Genomic DNA, 14,854 nt, shown 5'->3' on the forward strand with positions numbered 1-14,854 from the left:
TTCACGATCGAGGCGAAAAATCATTCACGATCAAAGCAATATAAGGAAGATTGCAAGATGACGACTAAAAACCTTCCACTAAGCGCATTTTAATTTTAGTACCTCATTTTGAATATTTCGGGTGCTGTAAACTTCCAAACACCTTCTTGTAAAACCATGTGGTCTGCCGCCGTAGCCAATTCAATTCATGGAACTCATGTTTCTTGAACACCTTTCTTATCCTTCTTAATTTACTTTTGCGCGATATTTGGACCTAAATAAAATAAAAAGTTATTCCTTCTTTGTTTGAGGATTGAGGCCTGATTCAGCTCTGGCCAGGCTTTGGCCCAAATATTGACAGATTTACAAGTCATGTTATGTTCCACATATTATATAAAGTTAGCAGTTTACATCTGCGAGCTGCTTCGGTCACGCTGCTCCCAGAGCAGAGGTGAGGCAGCGTCGGGTGCGAAGCCGTGAAGCCGTCTTCGCGTTTTATTTATTCTTCCCTTTATCCTACTGTAGATATTTTAAAAGAAAATATTATAAAGACATTTATTGGAAAGTAACGATAAAATTGGAGACATTATTTGGAGATGTTTCGAAAACATCCCAAGAAAACAAACTGGTATTTGCCCCCTTATACAAATTCATAAACATGACATACGTATGAATTATATTCAGGACAAAAATCATCACCAAAATTCAGGGCTAAGCCGGCCGAAATTAATCTAAATTTTGTTTGGAAGTTAGGGAATGCTGAGTTCGTCATTCGGACCAAATCACTTATGAAGAAACTTTCTTCCACTATTTGCAAGGGGTCCGTGGACCATAAACAGTGGGAGAAAGTTCCTTCCCAATTGGTCCGGTCGGCCATCAAGCGGATGGTGAATTTCGGACTCCAAAAACTCCAAATTCAATTATTAAAATATTCCTCAACTACACTTGAGGGCAAACAAATCGCAAAGTGTCTGTTTTCAGCGTTTTTTTATTTTTTATTCAAGTGTTAATGTTGTGTAATACCTAGGAAATAAACTGATAGCTTATTCCAGTACCGGCATTACATTGGCACCTAAAATTAAATTAGAAGAAACAAAAGACAAATCAATAGTAAACTGTAATTAATATTTTATTTTGATCACAGCTTCAATACGGTATTTCATTGACTTAACTAACTTTTTGATGAAATCTTATGGGATCGCCTCCCATTCTTCTGGCTTGCTTCCTCCAGATCCGTTTTCGCTTCTAAAGTCATGTCTCCCCAGAAGATACAGATTCCGCTGCCAATAGATACCCGCATTGAAATGCAGTACGCGGCAAATCGCTCTGAAGTTCTTCGGTATAGATGTATTCTACCGTCATTGCCATTCAAAAACATCCTGACTCGTCTGAGGATAAGACTACCGCCCCTTACTTCATCGTCCAACTCACATGCTCCCGAGGGATTTGAAGGTGAGCTTGGCGGTTGGCTGCTGTCAATTTCGGGCCATCTGCAGACCTGTGGGTTGTCATCTAAACGTTTTAAAACTAACCACCGGCTGATATTGATTCCCTGAACATCTTGTAAGAATTGTGCCAATAGAACAGCACTCACCATCATCATCAACGGCGCAACAACTGGTATCCGGTCTTGGCCTGCCTTACGTCTAGACATTCCGGCTTTGCGCCGAGGTCCACCAATACGATATCCTTAAAAGCTGTCAGGCATCCTGACCTACGCCACCGCTCCATCTCAGGCAGGGTCTGCCTCGTATTCTTTTTCTACCATTGATATTTCCCTTATAGATTTTCGGGGTCATCCGCATCCATACGGATTAGTTAACCCGCCCACCGCTACCTGTTGAGCCGAATTTTATCCACAACTAGACGGTCATGATATCGCTCATAGATTTCGTCGTTATATAGGCTACAGAACAGAACAGCATTGAGGTACCGATTTCTCAATGAAGTGGAGGCGACATAACGATTACCCCTTGGAGATGAAGCGCGTTTTCGCACAGACCCGCATCACCTCCAGTCTCTTGATATCTCTAGTACACACGCCGAACAGAGTAACGACTTAAATTTAGTTTCGAGCAACTTCTTGTTTTGTGTGGTTTTTAATGCTCAAATAAATCCAACTTCCAAAATCTAAAATAGTCGGGTCTGTCATGCGCGGTTCGTTTAAATAAAAAAAATTCCATACTTTTTGATCATAAGATAATTGTGATTTATTTTTTAAATTAAAAATCATAAGCACTACGGGAAAGTAGCATCTCGAAAGTCTTCCCGCGGTGGTGGATGAAAAAGATGGGATATTTTCTACCCAAATTCTACATTTGTTCAAATAAAGTTAATGATCGACACCGTATTTTCCAGACTAGCTTATGTAGGTGTATATAGGTTTTAATTTAATTATGAAGTCTTCACATAGGCGGAAGATCATTCCCACCATTCTATCTTACTCTAGTTTAATCTTTGAAAAACAAGAATTTAAGCTTCAATTTAAAAGTCATAGTATTATTTGCTTCGAACGCAACTAGATAAAATCAGGAAAAAAACCCCTCTTCTCACCCCTCCATTATTCATTCGCATGTAAATTGTATAGATCATCTCCCCAATAATTTATAAATACAGTATATACATATGGATCGCCCCTTCATATTTTTGGAATTTGAGGTTTCGCCTTAAATGGCTCTATCTACTAAAATACGAATGTGTCACTCCTACCTATGCATGTATAAATAATCAGGGCGATGGTCAGCAAAACATAAGAAAATAAGAAATCAAGAGGCGGCTTTTCTAAATAACTACCAAATTAAAGGAGAGTAATGAAATTGGAAAAGAAACCATCACTTCTCTCTCTTCATTTTATTTCAGCCTTCTCGTGATGGTACTGCTAACTCTGATCTCAAGATGGCGGTAATAATTATTCCTAAATAAATCTCAATGGAATCGAAAGTAGACTCGGGTACTCCAGGTTAGCGGTTGAGCGATGTTACCAATAACTCCCTGAAAAAAAGGAGTACCCTATTAACTCCCCCATGCTACTTATATAGTATGCTGGTGCCAAGCCCAGGTAAAGGAGATAAAGGGAATAAAGTGCTGTGTTCAAGGAAAGAGATAAATACAGTATATTATAGTTAGTTATTCCATTTCGAAATGAGAATATCCGCGATCGATATGGGGTTGCACCGATCATGGAAAAACTACAATGGAATCGCACCTCAAATCGATCGTTGATTACCGTCTTGCGAACCGATAAAACAGCGTGAAGAACGTACTGGCCCGCTGGACCCTCGGGATGGCGAAAGAGATCTGTATCAACTTGTTAGAAGCCGACACAAGTACACACAGGATATTGAACACTCCTTTGCGTTAATGACAAGAGCGGTATTTTGCTTACCAACCGACGAGCCGCCACGGATTTTTTCATCCTCCACTTCCACAAGGATTGCCGATATTTGTAACCATTCCACCTATCTACGCGACTGAAGTCGAGGAAGCAATAAACAAATGAAACATCACATCCGTGCTCTGGAAAGCGAAGAGCTGGGACCCAACAGTGTGGCTCAGTGAATTCATCAATTGGGTTATTGAGGAAGGTAGAACACCACCTAACTGGCAAGAAAATACCACAGTTCCAATATAGAAAAATAAGGGTAATCCAGTAGAATGTTCGAATTACCGTCTGATCCGGTTGCCTTATTCGCAAATTCAGCACCGATGCATTTCTGGATCTAGAGAAGGTTTTTGCCTGTGTGTCATACGAACTCATCTAGTAAACTCTGTGCCAATACCTAGTGACAGAGAAACTCGTGCGCTGAGTTAATTTGCTCTACTACGATCCGAAAAGTAAAGTTCGAAGTGTAACGAATGTATCAAAACCGCTTCGTGTTTCTGTCAGTGTTCATCAAGGAAGCACCCTCCCACCACTCATCTTTGTTCTTGTTATGGACGCTATTACACGGGACATCCAACGTCCAGCGCCCAGCGCAAATGATGTTTTCCTAGCATCTCATAGCAAAAATGATATTGCGCAACTTGTCCAAAAATGGAATGATCGCCTCGTATAACACGGTCTCAAATTGAATCTGAAAAAAAATAGAATTTTTGACGACCGATCCCCATGAAACAGACAATATCACTGTCAATGGCTATGACGTGCCCAGAACTGAACGGTTTAAATATCTCGGGTAATGCTAAATTGCCTCACGCATTAATGCAACCTGGATGAAATGGCGGTCTACAACTGGCGTTCTTTGCGCTCGATGTACCAATGAATATCTCAAATCTAAAATTTACCGCAATGTCGTCCGTCCAGTCGCTCTCTATGATCCTGAGTGTTGGCTGACTATAAAGACAATGAACGATGTCTTGCGGTAATGGAGACAAAGATGTCGCGTTGGACTAGTGTGGTGACACGTCTTGAACTCATGCGAAATGAGGATATCCGCGATCAATATGGAGTTGCACCGATCGTGGAAAAATTGCGAGAAAGGCTTCTTTGATAGTATGGTCATATAATTTGCGCTAACGAGAATTTACTAACCAAGTATGAATATCGAAGTCGATGGTAAGTAAACAAAAGGCCGGCTTAAACAAAGGTGGCTTGTTACGCTAGATGGTGATTTGAAGACCTCACGACTGCATTCAGATTAGGCCTTTGATCAAATAAAGTGGAGCAACCGCTCATCCCGAGCCGACCTCGCTTGTGAACAGGACAAAGGCTAAAAAAAAAGAAGTAGCACACTATTTTTTAGCTTCAACAAAACAAATAGCATATGCTAATAACATAAACACTGATATAGGGAATCCTACCTGATGCCAAAAGAAAGTTCCTGAACCTGAAGTTAACAGTAGTCGCGCTAAGAATGAATGAATCCAAAACAAAATGCATGACCCAAACAAGAAGGAAGACCACGTCTAACAGTGTAGAACTATAACTTGGAAAACATGTATTTTTTTGTTTATCCTGGTGTATAGTTTAGCAAAGATAAACACGATCTAGAGGAAAATTCACTTGGCGAGTAGGATATCGTCCTTCCAATGATAAAATTGAATGAAGTGCGCAGGAAAAAATACTTCCGTTTATACATATGAAACCACAATTCTACCCGGAGTCATGTATGGATGCGAGATGTAAACCCTGATGAAACACTTGGGGCAAACAGGGTAGGTGTTCGAAAGTTGTATACTGCGATTTATATTGGGATAAATTAAAGAAGGCCCAGATTTCAGGATAAAGTAGAACCGTGAGTTTACCAAATATACGTCGAATCCATCCTAACGAAGTTCCGGGAGTTGCAATGAGCTAGGCACAAGAAGCGAATAGCGGAGGAACGAATCTCGAGATGCATTGTAAAAGACCAAACATCGAATGATACTACCGATTGTCGACTGATTCAACATAGATAGCAAATCACTGTTAAGGTTTTTCGACTGGAGGACAAATGGAGGCGAATCTTACTGGAGATCAAGGTTCGATTTGGGCTGATAAAATGGGATCTTGCGAAGTTTTGGCACAAATATCAAATTTCCTTCAACATTCTTACCTTTCTTCATCGTTGAACTAATTCCTTTCGCCTTAGTATCCAATTCACCACAAGTGTAAACACAATTTTCACTAATTATTCGTATTACACCATGTCAGGCGCATCAATTCGAACTTCGCTAAGTATCCAACTCAATGCAATGCACATTATCCACTCTAATTTCAATGTAGACGCTATAAAATGGGCTGAATTGATGCAGTAAATAAATCGAGGTGACCGTCGAACCAATCACGTGTCAGGTGTAGTGTAGGTGAAATCCACGTGAGGGTTACATTCCATTTAGAGCCTATCATAAATGTGAAAACTGAGCAAACATTCTGAATAAATAGATCCAGGAGAGAAGTGTAGTATGAACATTATAGCTGTAGAGATACTATACGTTAACTTGTTCAGTGCACTCAGACCTCATGCGTAGCATACTCGTAAGATTGCCAGCCTTTTAGTATTCTTGCCACGACTTCTTCAAAGTTATGACCAATCATCGAACTTTTATTCGCCGGCCCCTTATAAGTCAATGTCCATTCTTCATTGTATGGAAGCAGCAGCGATGGGTTGATAACCATCAGCACCAAGTCTATGTTTACACTAGATTTTCATTTGATTTTTATTTTAGAAGTAGTCCTGAAGTATCTTTCATATCTTATTTTTTCCGGCCAACGCCAGACAAAATAAGTGTTTTATCTATCGTTAGAGTCCATTGAACTTGGCTGTGCGTTCATACTATAAGGTATGGTTTCCTCAGAAGCGGAAAGATATATACGGTTAGTTGCAGAATAGCTACCCCATAAAAGATAAGGTAACTTCCTAACGTTAAAGTTGTCCGTAAATCTCTTCAAGTGAAGTGACAATGATGACATTGCTTAATTTATGCTTGATACGCAATAATGAAATTGAAAGTGTTTCTACAATTGACCCCCAATGAACGCATACCTACTACGTATTTATTTTCGCCGAAATAGTCTAGGTCACGACAAAAGCATTTCACACTTGGAATTAATTGAATACCCATGAGTGTACAAACAAAAATAAAACATAAACTCGTTGATTACATCAATGCCACAAGAGTCAATTGAATGGACGACATTGCGAGCAGAGCAGATGCACTTACTCATCAAAATGTCCCGTGTCACGCTAGACCCGATTTCCTATTCACTTTTTATTTCCTTACCTTGAAATCAATGAAAATTCCGCTCGGGTAGAAAATGCCTACTCTCCTTCCTACCTCCTAAATGCTCCCAATTCGCCTTCACTCCACTGAGATAATCCACTGATTATGAACAAGTATATTATGTACTAAAAGTTGTATAACGGACACAGGTGAAGGTGTACAAAGGCACAATACAGTAACGGATTAAGGCACTTCATTAAACACTGCACAGCTTTCGATATAGCGTCCTCTGGGAAGATGTATCTTTCCCCGAAATTCCAGTAACCACTTCGACTAAGGCAAGCAATGCACAGACTTTCCAAAATCAGGTCACGGAGTAGGTTCAAAGCATTTTTGAAATTTTCGCGCCAAAACAGGATAACTTCCTGCGGAACTAATGCCACGCTCAATTGTCCGCTATTGCACTCCGCGTTGTAACGACACAGAGAATAATTGATACCAACCGACTGATACCCACTAACGAACTAAGTGTTGGCCATGGTCACCTGCACAGAAAGCTTAATTTGCACAGAACGTGATATGTGGCTGCGAAGTGCTCGCCATCCAAAAGATCTGATACCAAGACGTTGGCACAACGGAATAATAGCGCATAGAATCCGTTCTCTGTCCAACGGCCACTGTCTACTTCCTTAGCCTACACGAGTGGCGTTCGTCATCGTCAGGAGAAAACTTGCTAAAAATTTCCAATTTGCTAATGAAGGCACGCTAAGCAGCAACGCTAACAAAACACAGAACAGCTATCGCTAGAAGCAAGCTCGTAGCGAATTCAAAGTTTTCAGATTCGGATGATTGGTGGCGGATGGCGGGCTTTTCTAAGTCGAAACTTGGGGCCCACAGGTGGTGACAATGAAAATTATCCAATCAAGATACAAAAGATACTTTGATACAAAATTTAACAAAGACAATAGTATGGAATAATCTAAAAATTTACTATGCAAATATGTACTCTGCGGATATAGTATCTCAGGAAAAGCATAGATACTTATCGTATACTTAATTTTCTAAAGTTTAAAGAGGATTGCTGCAAAATATTCTTCAAAAATCCGAGACAACCAAAAATACGACTACGGAAAAATACCTTTACAAGAAAGTCAGATACAGCTTGGGCACGAAGGCTGTTGTTTCCAGCCTCGAGTTCACTTGTTCACTTAAGACAAAAGACGCAGCCTATCCATTTGGAGGAAGAAGACGCCGAATAGGTTAATAAACATATCCCAAATGATACCACAATCCTCAAGGCCAGTTTTTGGTATCTTAAGTTGAAATCTGTAACTCAAACCTTGGGGATTGGGGCATCATTTGTAAAGGGCAGTACTCCCCCTCGGCCACCACCTTGTTGTAGTGGGGGAGCCTGTAGTAGTTTACTACTACACTAAGGGTGTCCAAAATATAAACATGGAAACGAAGGATATAAACTCTTCAACTGGTAAGAAGTCACAGACTTCGAATCTACCATGAGCAATCATGTCCCGGTCGAGGCGCGGATTTTGGAGGCCGCACCACGTTTATACTCCCCTATAGATAAATATGTAGAAGGCATGCTTTCCAACTCAGTGGAAAGCATGCGTTTAGTGCCTACGGCGAAGTTAGGCAGAAAGGAAAGTACGGTAACTTTCAACTTGGGAGAAACTAGAAATTCGGCTACGGGCCCGTCCAGGGTACTACAGCTCAAATCTACCCGCAAACGGAAGATGAAGGGAACTTCGGCCACTAAGGACGGGGACTGCAGGCTGAATCCTGCCTGTCAGAACCTTCTGCTTCACCCTTACCGGGAAGAGCGGAAGAACGGGAAGCTGGTGACGTAGACGCTATTGGTTTAACGTCACCCGGACACCGTGAACCTGAAAAGGCCCCAAGCCGGCGGCAGAAGAGAGCACTGCGAAGGAAGATGAAGCACCTTGGGAATTAGGACATGGACGTGGCTGTACCACGAGGCGCGATAACATCCAGAGAAATCGGACGCAAGGAAGGGGAATCTCCGGCGGAAGGTGGGGATAAACTGCAAACCCCGGTGAGATCCACACTGGACGCACCAGACTCTTCTATCAGCGGTAATGCGCGCAGGAAGCGTAAGACTAACACATCTGCTGTGGCCAATGCTTTATTGTGCTCCGCACCAGGACCTACATCCACGCACCTTGCGATGATCAGGACCGGTGTGCCGAGAGGTAATAAAATCAGCGAGAGAGATCTCAATGAAGCTGGTCCCTCCCATAGAAAGACGGACACGAAGGCGAGAAGGAAGAGTACGTATGCGCAAACTGCAGCCTCTGTTCTGGCTGCTGCCGTGGGAGTTTCATCCAAGTATCGCAAAATGCCAGAGGCACAATTTACCATCCTCCGGGAATGCCTGTGGAAAAAATGCTGGAGCCTTGAACGAAGCTACAGTTTAACAATCAAAGTTTTCGCGATGGGCTTCTCCATTTGGAGTGCACTGACGAAGCTTAGAGCTTTAGAGTGGCTCCAGCAGGTAAGCAGCAGGCTCGCACTGGTGAAGGGACCACAGCGTGAATCCTACCTGCTAGTAACTTCTCCTACACCTTTCAAGGAACAGGCGGAAGAAAGGGAAGACAGAGAAGCGAACGGAACTGATTTGGTGCCAGTTCGAGTGATCGAATCTATGCAAACTGGACACCGCAAACCAATCAAGGTGCTAAGTGGAAAACAGACGAATACGCTGCGGGATGAGATGAGATTTCTCATGGATGAGGACATGGGAACTGAAGCACCTCCAAGTGAGGCTTTTCTCGGGGAAATCAAACACGAGAGGATCGAGTTTCTGGGGGTACGGCGTGTTGGAAACCCCGCCACACGCGGACTGCTGCATACGCTTCTAACTGTTTTCCATAACACAATAAACTAATTTTATGTCGAAAAACATAAAGATTGGTCAAATCAACCTGCAGCATGCCAAAGCTCCCTTCTAACTTTTAGCAGCGAGAATGACAAAGCTGCCTTACATCTTTCTGGTGCAAGAGCCGTGGGTTCAATTTAACAGAATCTGTGTCATTGGATCAGTAAAGGGAGCTAGGATCTTCTACGATGAAAGATCCATAAGACCGAGAGCTTGCGTCCTGATGTTAAGAGGGTTAGAGGCAACCATGCTGAGACAGTACTGCTCCCACGACGGAGCTACGGTCATCATACAATATCAGATAAATGGTGAGAGGAAAAACATCATAGTTGCCTCCGCTTATTTACCCTATGGTTCTTTGTATCCTCCACCGACGCAAGAGCTTAGGGATCTGGTGGCGTATGCAGAATCAAGTGGTCTCGAACTTTTAATAGGTTGCAATGCGAATGCTCAACATATTTGTTGGGGCAGCAACAAATGCAATCCAAAATGAGAGAAGCTATTTGATTTCATCACTTCAGCTGGTCTTATGACTGCAAGCGTATGGTGCGCCCCTACGTTCGTGGGACCGAGAAAAAGCGAAGTAATTGACCTAACAATCTGTACCTCAAAAGTGTTAGAGTTGATTACACACTGGCGGGTGCTAGACGAGGTCTCACTGTCCGATGACCGATACCTACAATTCAATCTGACTATTGCGGGCGAACAGTTTGCAGAGCAAAGACGAAACCCTAGGAAAACGGATTGGACAAAGTTCAATGAACTTCTTGGCAATAACTCCTTTGACGCTGGAACTGCAAACTCTGAACTACACATGAAGAGGCGTGTCCTATTTCCCGAGGCCACAGCGATAAAACGGTTCCTTGGTGGAACCGGGAACTGCAAAAACTCAGGAAATCAGCCAGGCGACTTCTAAACCGTGCTTGCAAAAGTAATAAAAACGAAGACTGGTTAAATTTAAGGAACTCACACCGTGAATATAAGAGGCTTGTTAGGTGTCCGAAACGACACTCTTTTAGAGCGTACTGTAAGGAACTGGAAGGCGAAAGAGGAACTCCAAGGCTGTGCAGAGTCCTCAACAGGAATGAGTCGGCCAAGTTGGACTCTCTTAGAAAACCCGACGGTACTTTCACGAGCTCCAGACTGGATTCAGTACAGACCCTCCTGGAAGTACACCTCCCGGGAGAACGGGTGAGAGAAGTGGCAGGGGGAGAGTTGGCGGTTCTTGCAACCACTTCAACACGCAAGCGCTGCAAGGGGAACTGGAACACTGCGAAAGCGGTTGTTATCCATGAAAAGTTGAGAGCTGCCATACTGTCCTTTGAACATTTCAAAGCACCTGGCATGGATGGCATCTATCCGGCAATGCTAAAGGAGGGTGTGGAGCACTTCAGACGACCTATAAGAAATATTTTTCGAGGATGTCTTGCTCTGGGCTACGTGCCTTTCTCTTAGCAGAAGGTTAAGGTAGTCTTCATACCGAAACCTGGGAAAGATGACTATTCTAATCCAAAGAAATTCAGACAGATCAGCTTGACTTCATTCTTGCTGAAAGGTTTGGAGAGACTGTTGCAGCGTCACATTCGTGGAAATGCGCTTAGGTCGCACCCACTTAATAAAAACTAACATGTCTACCAGCGTGGAAAGTCCTGTGAGTCTGCTCTTCATTCTTTCACAAAGATAAAGGATGCAACTTTGAATGGTGAGTACGCGATGAGGATGTTCGTGGACATTGAAGGGGCTTTTGACTGTGCGCCTTTTCAAAAACTTTGTGATGCCGCCAGAGCACATGGTGTTGTTGATGCTTTAATTAAGTGGATCCATGCTACGCTAGCGCAGAGATTGCTGTGCGCTGAGGCGGGTGTCGATCGCTATCTGACTGCAGAAGCAACGAAAGGCTGCCCCAAGGAGGTGTGCTTTCACCACTTCTGTGGAGTATGCTGATCGACTCACTACTATGCGAACTTCAAAATTTGCCAATATATGCTCAAGCTTATGCTGATGACGTGGCTGTGCCTGCTGTTGATCGGGATCTTGGAACAGTGTGTAGGAATATAAAACGTGCTCTTGATTTGGTAGACAGCTGATGCCTTAGACATGATCTTTCAGTTAATTCAAATAAAACCACAATGGAATGATTCACAAAAAGGAGAAAACTGGATGAACTTTGCCTTCCTGAGATGCGGGGTACTACCCTTCAACTCTCCGAAGAAGTGAAATATCTGGGAGTCACTCTAGATAAAAAACTTCTTTGGAACAAACATGTAGAGGTAAAGATGAAAGGAGCTCTCACAGCTTCCTTTGGGACAACATGCAATGGTTTTTCAAGCCGAAGTTTATGCGATCCTAAGGACGGCAAACTGGTTGATTGACTCGCGTTTGAAGGGCAGGCGCATCGCAATCTGCAGTGATAGCCAAACTGCATTGAGGGCGGTCGATCACCTCGAAAATGGTTCAGGAATGCAGAAACCGTTTGAACTCTATCTCTAGATTCAATATGGTAAAACTACTCTGGGTACCTGGTCACTGTGGCGTTGAGGGAAGTGAAATCTCGGATGCTTTAGCGAAAGAGGGGTCCCCCTATGGCGGGACCGGAACCAACAGTATCAGTAGCATTGGCTAAGTCTGTTCAAAAACTTGGAACAAGCTTCCCACAATGACGGGTGGCAGAGCCTAAATGCTGCTCGACACACCAAACTTTTCCTGCCAGAACCGAACAGGCGACAGGCCATAATTCACAAGCTGAGCATATGTTCAGAATAGGAATTACTCAAGATGATACGTGTCCCTCCTGTAATGAGGAAGCGGAATCCACGGAGCATTTCCTATGTGAATGCCCTACCTATGAACGCATCAGGCATCAGATTTTTGGTACCGATGTTCTCCAGTTGCGACGGGTAGCGTCACATCCACTAACGTAAATGCTGCGATACATTAACGAATCCGGAATATTCCGTTAGACGGGGGTGGCGAGTACAATGGGCCAACACGGCCTGAGTGCTCAAAAGCTTTAGCTTTTCCCCTACGACACATACAAACACAAAGGGCAATAAAATGGATCTGTTGTTTTGTTGACAAGATACAAGGAGTGGTCTTTATCACGTGCACTAAATCTACCGGTATATATGATAGCTACAGTTATACAACTGGGACAAACTCAAAGGAGTTTTGCAGAGTATACATTTAAATTTCAGATACTCTCTACGAGTTCCAGGAAATAGATTCTTGAATTTTGTTCATGCATTTAGTTTAAGGCTATTTATGGAAATGGCATACCTCAGCCTGACTCTCGTCACATACATGCTGGTATTCTCTTGGAACATGGAACCCATGGTAATAGTTTTGAGAGCATTCCAACATTGACGAATTTACCATTCCCAACGTGACCCAAATAGCACTGGTCACTAACTGTCACCTAACTTCGAAACGACACACAGTTTTTGCCAGCACTTGAGATAACTATAAGGAAAATCGTTTATGTAAGCAGGGCAAGTCTAATGCAGTATTAAAGATTCGTTTTCCACTTGTTTAGTCTTTGTCGTTAATGTATTCTGGTCCGGCCGAATCCGCCGCTTTTCCCAGTCATAGACTTGGTATGGGTGGACGCGAGAGGTCTTTTATTTCAATCGGCCTTTGGGTCATTTCCCATCAACTTCGTTGCTCAGACCAATTTTACCAAGTGAGTTCTTAACAATGCAAATTACATCGCCATGCTATCGAAATGGCCTCTCTCGCAATTTCTCTATGATGTGTGCAACCCTATATTGATCGTGAATATCTTCATCTCCATCCAAAGCAACAACTCCATCTCCATTATTACGAAGCAACATTTGTTGTTTCTTGTAGGCTGTCAGTAGTCGAAACAATAGAAAACAGAGCAAATGACACTGCGCTAGATTTCGGATTTGAGATGATCGTTGATGCGTCAATCGCGAAAACAGAATATCATGGAGCAGTTTATCATTGGTTCAGAGATACTTGAATCGGTTAGCTCTCCGCAGATCGTTGTCACTGACAGTGTGGATTCTTTAATGACATATAGCATTTTCAATATTGAACCAACCCTCACTACCTTTCACGAGAGAACAAATTAAGCTACTGAACAAAGGATTAAACTTTCCCACCCAAAACCAAGGAAACATCCCACTACTCATCACCGATATAGAAACATAAACTGGTTTTGCGTCGAGGTCCACCAATTCGATATCGCTAAAAGCTGTCTGGCGTGCTGACCTATGCCATCGCTCCATCTTAGGCAGGGTGTGCCTCGTCTTCTTTTTCTACCATAGATATTGCCCTTATAGACTTTTCGAGTGAAACAGTTTTTGAAGTTGAAATAGGCTCTGTTGGCTGCCAACAACCGTGCGCGGATTTCATCGTCGTAGATGACCCTAGATAGGGGACATTATCAACGGTCTCAAAGTTGTAGTCTCCAATCTTTATTCTTCCCGTTTGACCAGTCCGGTTTGATGTTGTTGGTTCGTTGGTTTTTGGTGCTGACGTTGTCACCATATATCTTGATGTGCAGCCCAAGATCTTGCCCCAATTCCCGCCTGCTCGATCTAAATGAAGGCAGTTTGTACATCTCAGGTCGTTCTTCCCATGATGTCGATATCGTAGCTGGGTGGGCTTGAAGAGGATTGTACCCCTCGCATTTACCTCAGCATCACGGATCACTTTTTCCAAGGCCAAGTTAAAGAAGGTGCATGATAGGTCACTCCCTTGTTTTAGACCGTTTTTGATGTGGAATGGTCTCGAGAGTGATCTTGTTGCGTTTATCTGGTCATTGGTCAGGGTCAGCCTTATCAATTTCGTCGGGATACAGAAATCTATCATGGCCGTGTACAGTTTTTACCCTGGCTATGCTATCATAGGCGGCCTTGAGGAGCATATTTATCCAAAATTCTAAATAATTTTACGGCAGTACTGATAGGGGTTGACAGCGATGTTTGCCTTGATCAGTCTGTAATGATGGAAGCTTGTAATGGTTCATTGTTACTCATGTTAAAACTAGATACCGGGTGTCAAATATGGATGATGTAAACGGTAGTCCTTATCTTACAGCAATATACCTGAGTATCGACACTGAACATTAATTAGTCTAAAACACACGTCATATCATATCACCTTGTACACTTAATCTAGCCATCAATTAAACAAGTATGCAAACTACCAATTTTTCCGTCAATAATTTTCCCATATAGCCGGAAAACAGAAACACAACGTTTCTCATTCCACCCACTGTACTTTTTTCGAAGTATTCGTATGTGTGTACACAGGGTCGAGCGATACGTGTGTATACCAAGCAAGGAAAATATT

The 14,854-nt window shown here is 42.7% G+C and overlaps 1 protein-coding gene across 2 annotated transcripts in view; it reads right to left on the bottom strand.

The window, feature by feature from the left end:
• Positions 1-7,364, bottom strand: part of LOC119656602 (protein phosphatase PP2A 55 kDa regulatory subunit) — a 132,030-nt gene extending 124,666 nt beyond the window's left edge. Inside the window, exon 1 of one of the 2 annotated variants that reach the window (XM_038063035.1) lies at positions 6,682-7,364. Coding sequence is in view for 1 of the 2 variants with exons in the window: in XM_038063031.1 (XP_037918959.1) it covers positions 5,514-5,523 (10 nt within the window). In the remaining variant the exon portion in view is untranslated. Of the gene's footprint in view, positions 1-5,513; positions 5,539-6,681 lie in introns of those variants that run through there. The other variant, XM_038063031.1, reaches the window with a different exon arrangement.
• Positions 7,365-14,854: the final 7,490 nt, after the last annotated feature.

The sequence above is a fragment of the Hermetia illucens genome, chromosome 5 (assembly GCF_905115235.1).
Source record: "Hermetia illucens chromosome 5, iHerIll2.2.curated.20191125, whole genome shotgun sequence".
Taxonomy (NCBI): domain Eukaryota; kingdom Metazoa; phylum Arthropoda; class Insecta; order Diptera; family Stratiomyidae; genus Hermetia; species Hermetia illucens.